This window comes from Solanum pennellii, chromosome 11 (genome assembly GCF_001406875.1).
Source record: "Solanum pennellii chromosome 11, SPENNV200".
NCBI classification, from domain to species: domain Eukaryota; kingdom Viridiplantae; phylum Streptophyta; class Magnoliopsida; order Solanales; family Solanaceae; genus Solanum; species Solanum pennellii.
This window is the reverse complement of record NC_028647.1, coordinates 2637748-2643747: the sequence shown is the minus strand read 5'-3', so window position 1 is coordinate 2643747 and position 6000 is coordinate 2637748. Positions and strand designations below refer to the sequence as shown.

Sequence of the window (6000 nt, the reverse complement as noted above, 5' to 3'; positions counted from 1 at the left end):
CCGCCGTAGCGGCGGCGACCTCCGCTTTCACTTCCCTCCACCTCACTCGCGCAACTTCCTACACGCGCCGCCACATTCGTACCTTCATCACTTCATCACTCTCATCTTCCTCAACTAAATTCAACATCACTTTTGCTCCACCAAAACCCAAACCCAAAACCAAACCAGAACCAGCAATTCCCATAATAAACCCCAACTCCGACTCCGACTCCAACTCCGATTCGGTTCCGAACTTAGATGCTGAAGTTGGTGACCAGCTCTATATACCTTGGATTGTTCGTGATGAAAAGGGCAATCTCACTCTTCAATCTACACCTCCTGCACGTCTACTCCATGAGATGGCTAATGCAAGCACTGGTAAGAAAAAGAAGAAGGGAAAAGAGGTTGCTTCCAAAGCTGCCACGGTGGTTCCTACTCCTGAGCCTAAGCATTCAAAGGCAGCTCGCCGGTTCTACAATGAGAACTTTAGAGACCCCCCTCAACGCCTCAGTAAAGTCCTTGCTGCTGCTGGAGGTAACTTTAGCATCGCTAACAATACGATTTATGTATTACAATGTTTGGATAGATTGTATCGTATTTGGAGGACAGAATTATATGAAAAGTAACGATCACTCGGACGTTATATTCAAACTAACAACATATACAATATATCAGGTATCAACCATTCAAAGTCCAAACAAGCTATAATGGTACCCTTTTCACCATTATGTTAAATCAGAGACAATGACAGCAATTATGCCTCAATCTGGAATTTTTAGGTTGGCTATATGAATCCTATATATGCATTCTGCAAGAGGGAACATACTATAGATGTTGATAACCACGGCATGAATGGGTCTTTATACCAAACTAGTTGGGGTGATATATTTTTGGTACCATTTCAGCTCAATAATCATTAAATGAGGCTAGACTAAAAGAATTGAGAGAAGTGACTAAAAATTTGTGCCTTGCTAATTCCCGATGCCACAGATTGCGTTATGCAATATTTTTGAAGAGAATTGAAGTGGCATAATCAATATCTTAACTTGTAGACAGATAGTTGCTGGTGCCATAGGTTGTGAGTTGTGTTGAGGGGCTGGCAATAATATTTAGAACTCATTTGGATGTTACTGGTGCTAGGATATAGAAAGTATATTTTTTAATTTACAGGGCTTGCTCTGTAGTTTATGTATGTGCTACTAATGAGATGTTATAATTATGAGAGAGCATATTAAGAACAAGGCAATGCTAGTAGATTATCTAAAATTGAGGATTTGTTTTATAGTGGCATCCAGACGGAGCAGTGAAGAGCTGATTTTTCAAGGGCGGGTCACTGTGAATGGTTCTGTTTGCAAAACTCCACAGGTCAAGTTCAGAAATGCTCCCATATTGCAAAAGTGTCAGGTTTTGAAGCCGGTGCATTTTTATTTTTGGTTTGAATAGATAGTTGACATCTATTCTGCTTGTTGGCAGACTAAAGTTGATCCAGCTAGGGATGTAATTTATGTCAACGGAAATCGCCTTCCTAAGAAATTGCCTACAAAGGTCTATCTTGCACTAAACAAGCCAAAAGGGTGTGTCTATCCTTCTCTCTTTATCAATGACAGTGGAGGAGTTTGGACTTTTGTTTGTTATATCTGTTAGTTGAATTGATTCAGGTTTAACAAAATTACAGGTACATATGCTCATCCGGGGAGAAAGAAACTAAGTCAGTCATGTCCCTTTTTGATGATTTTATAAAGAGTTGGGTACGATGTCTTCTGCTTGTATGGGTCTTCTTAAAATGTTTGTCTTTGGGAAAACTGTCTTGCGAGTAATGAGCTGTTTTGTAGAGCTAATTTGTAGGAATTGTGTTACTTGCACAGATAATTCTAAAAGTTGCGGACTTGTGTCCACAAAGAGAATCTCTTGATTTTGAATAGCATTGCATGTACTATACTCTTGACTTTTTATATTTTGTGTGCCTTGTTTTTTAAAGGATAAAAGGCATCCTGGACAACCAAAACCTCGGCTCTTTACAGTTGGCAGACTTGATGTTGCCACGACTGGCTTGATTATTGTGACCAATGATGGTACAGATGACATTTTCTTTTATAATACCAAAGCACATGTTATTTGTGACCTCACAGAGATCTTATAAGAAAAGATAACCTCCATAAGGTTCATTTAAAAAGCTACCTACATAGTAATCTGGTTTATGTTTCTCTTTCAGGGGAGTTCACGCACCAGATTTCACATCCTTCATCTAATTTGTCAAAGGAGTATGTTCTTATGATTATTTCCCTCTTTAAGTCTATATGCTTTGCTTTGCTTTTTGGGGTAACATACACTGTTGTCTGTACAATTTGATGATATTTTTTTTGACATTTACTGAACTTGTCATCTGCAATTAGTTGTTCTTTTTTTCTTCAAAACATGTGTATAGTTAAAATTTAATCATCAGTCTTTCTGCTATGATCGTCACTCACCAGATGATACTGTTCTAGATACATTGCAACTATCGACGGTGAAGTTCATAAGCGACACTTGATAGCCATTAGTGAGGGAACAATTATTGACGGTGTCCATTGCACCCCAGATAATGTTGAACTACTACCAGGGCAGCCTGACTTATCAAGACCTCGTCTGCGCATTGTGGTACTGTTTACTGTTCAGTCACTTATCTTTGTTTGTCTATTAGAAGAGAGACCTAGTTCCATGTTGTTCTCTTAAAATCGTGAATAATATAGGGTATTCTATTGAAAAATTTCTGTTTATTTCTTGCTACACATTTATTTGAGTAGGATTCTAGAGCAAATGAGCAGAAGCTAAGTTTTATTATGCTTATTTTAGTGGCGATACTGGTCAAAAAAAATTTGACAATCTTATTCTTTCTACCCAGTACTTTTTGTCGTTGTGCTGTATAATTGGAATATAACTTAGTTTTCCTTGAATAATATGCATGTAAATGCACTTGTAACTAGTTCAGTTCTTGTCTTGTGCATGTATGTTTAGGGTTTGAGCAGAAGTTGGGTCTTACCTGTCTAGGATAGGCTAAAGTATCAGACCACGTAATTTACGAAGGATAGATAAAAGTGCACATTCCATTTCTTCTTGCTGATTTTGGCCGCTTTTAAGTGGGTTCTACTGAGCTGTTAGAGTTACTGTATTCACTTTGTTATAAACAATGTCCTACAATAAAGTATGTTCTACAAGATAGACCAGTCTAGCCTGAACTGATGCAAGTATACTTGTTCATTAGACCTTGTATATCCTAGTTCCTCCAATCTGCTGTTTACTATTAGTAAAATAGAAAGGACATCCCGACACTCGAAGCATCCTGCATATACGCAGGGTTCGAGGAAGAGCGCACCTTAAGGGGTGTGATGTAGAAAACCTACCCTGATGGAAGTGTTCCTATTCTCTGTTTTGATGTTCTATCCACATGAGAAATTGCTTGAGTGGACCTAAATTTCTTCTTTTCGTAATAATATAGGTTCATGAAGGACGGAATCATGAAGTTCGTGAACTTGTGAAAATTGCTGGACTTCAGGTAGTTTGGTTCTAAAGAGTTTATTCTGGCCAGCATACGTGTTCTTACATAATGCCATAATGGATCAAATCTTAGTGAGAGCTAAAGAAATTGATGTGTTTGTGCAAAGATAACTCTATATCTGAAAAATCGAGTTCATATTATTATATACTGAGGTGTAGCTATTAGACATGTTCAACTTTTGGTTGTTGGAAGCTTACATGCTCACTTGTTTTAGCTTCACTTCCAAAAATATCCCTGGATGTATTATTAATGGGTCAACTTCATTCTTCATTCTGTCCAGCATTATTTCTTTCAGTGTTGCGCCAGATTAATTGTTGCTACTTGCTTGCTATGTTCAGTTTTGTTCTTAATTTTCTGATGTTACTTGTGTTGACCTCAACTCTGCTTCTTTTATGTATTTCAGTTGCGTGCACTGAAGCGTATACGTATAGGTGGTTTCAGGCTCCCCGCAGATCTTGCGTAAGTTTGCAGTAGTTCTTTGTGAACTTTTTTTTGGTGAAGCAGTACTATGATAAAGAAGGTCATGTTGTAATGTATATTACAACTTCAATCTGTATAAAAGCTGATTTGTTCAGTCTAGTTTGACAACACATATTTAAAGCTCTCTAATTGTGAAGTATGCCACACCTTAACACAGAGTGGGTGCCCTCCTGTAGGTCTTCCCGAAGGCTAAGAAGAACTTGTGTCTTGAGTTATTTAGTTAGTCAGTATTCATCATTAGTAAGTGTGGGGAGTCTGTGCAGTCTAGACTGGCCAAATATTGTGTTTGGACTCATCTTGAACTCAGCTTGCTGCTGCTATTTGAAGCCTAAAATTACCATTTGCTCTCTGTTTTTGCTTTGAGCTGAGGTCATCTCTATATCTTCTGCACATACTCATGCAGGCTGTGTCTCAGATGCTTGCTGTCAAAGCAGCAAGCTAACGAAGCAAGGAAGACAGAGGGGTGGTTGGGTGTACCCTCTAGAAGCTGATATTGTCAGTGTTCTCTGCTGCATAGAATGCTTTTGCTGTCCATCCATAAGGCCTCAAATATTTAAATATTAGCTCTCCTGTCTCCTATATCTATCTAGGCTAAAAACTTACCAAGTTCCACAACTGATACATACATAAGCCTAGTGGTTAGGAATTTGTACTATTCACTTAATTCCATTGGTTCCTTAAATCAATTGTCCTCTGGGTGGCATTTCTTAGTGTTCCTTACTTGCTATAGTATGGCAATGTTAAATTCTTAAAATTATGCAGGCTTGGCAAGCATGTTGAGTTAAATCAAGCTAATCTGAAGGCATTGGGTTGGAAGAGTTAAAGTTGGATGAGATCAGAACCAAAAACAGCATGCATGCATCGAATGGGCATAAGAATCGGGGATTATGAAGAAAAATTAGACAGTGACTGGTTAGTAGCACTCACTTATGCATGTTCCGTTCCAAATCTTGCAGATCTGATAAGGTATAAGGTTTTAGTCCGTGCAAAACGAGTGCACCTCATATGTCAACTGTCAACAGTAAATATTCCCAAAATTGGGTGCTTTATTTACCTCCATTGATTACATCTCTCTGCCTATTGCCAATTAACAAGCAACAGGTCTGTAAGATTGTAGATAGCACAGTTATGTTATTGATGAATGAAATGTCCAATTATACAAGAATTGTTGAGCCAAATGGAACATATGAACACAGGGAACTCATCTTCTTTTTTTGTTATGGTGTGTGTGTGTGGCCAAGTTGAATTTGTTTGGATATGAGGCTATGTTGTTTTTAGTGAAAGAGTTTACATGATTGAAGGAAATGATTCAGGTTATGTTTCTTGCCAGCAATGTATGTTTCTTGTCTTGTAGTTCAATCTTTGATTTGGTTTACTTGTACACTGATATCTTTGTTCATTTTCACCCGACGCTACACGTGGGGACCAACTAATCTGAATTCATGTCGGAAAATATACCTTGAAGGGTAAAATGCTTATTCGAACTTGAGATGATATTGTGTATCCTTGGTTATTGTACACTGTTGATTCAAGTGAGATTGGTCATGGTATATACAATAGGTGTTGAACCTCGTTGGTGTTGAATACCCTCGGTGAAAATTATGATTCCGTCATTAGTCAATCATGTTAGTAAAAGATACTGTTGACTTGAACATGGAAGAAGGAATGTCCAAACTAAGAAACCACATGGACCTGATGGCCATTCTTTTATTATTGCCCACAAAATATGGAACATAAAGATTCATAAACTTTATAAAAAAAAGTTTAATTAAATTAAAATAATATTAAAACATAAATAGAACCTTCTTGGATCTCACTCTTTATTCTTTTGTCCTTTTTCTGTCTATTTAAGGATAACTCAAAAAGAGTTTAAATTTCATACATTATTAATTATTATTGGTATAACAAATTATTTTTTATACTATCAAAATAATATATCGCGTACCAAACGATCCCAAAGTACAACAAGAATAACAACACTCTTACTTCTATTGGTACTAGCTAGA

General features: G+C 37.4%; 1 protein-coding gene across 3 annotated transcripts in view; it reads left to right on the top strand.

Moving 5' to 3' along the window:
- The window catches only part of LOC107004655 (putative ribosomal large subunit pseudouridine synthase SVR1, chloroplastic), a 5779-nt gene extending 456 nt beyond the window's left edge, over positions 1 to 5323 (top strand). For 2 of the 3 annotated variants that reach the window (XM_015202947.2, XM_027912889.1), the window contains exons 2-11: positions 1 to 513; positions 1265 to 1344; positions 1453 to 1553; positions 1655 to 1727; positions 1958 to 2051; positions 2192 to 2240; positions 2466 to 2616; positions 3455 to 3511; positions 3918 to 3973; positions 4757 to 5323. In XM_015202947.2, coding sequence (XP_015058433.1) covers positions 1 to 513; positions 1265 to 1344; positions 1453 to 1553; positions 1655 to 1727; positions 1958 to 2051; positions 2192 to 2240; positions 2466 to 2616; positions 3455 to 3511; positions 3918 to 3973; positions 4757 to 4817 — 1235 coding nt within the window. In that variant the 3' untranslated portion in view covers positions 4818 to 5323. The remainder of the gene's footprint in view (positions 514 to 1264; positions 1345 to 1452; positions 1554 to 1654; positions 1728 to 1957; positions 2052 to 2191; positions 2241 to 2465; positions 2617 to 3454; positions 3512 to 3917; positions 3974 to 4756) is intronic. The other variant, XM_027912890.1, reaches the window with a different exon arrangement.
- The last annotated feature ends 677 nt before the right edge of the window (positions 5324 to 6000 follow it).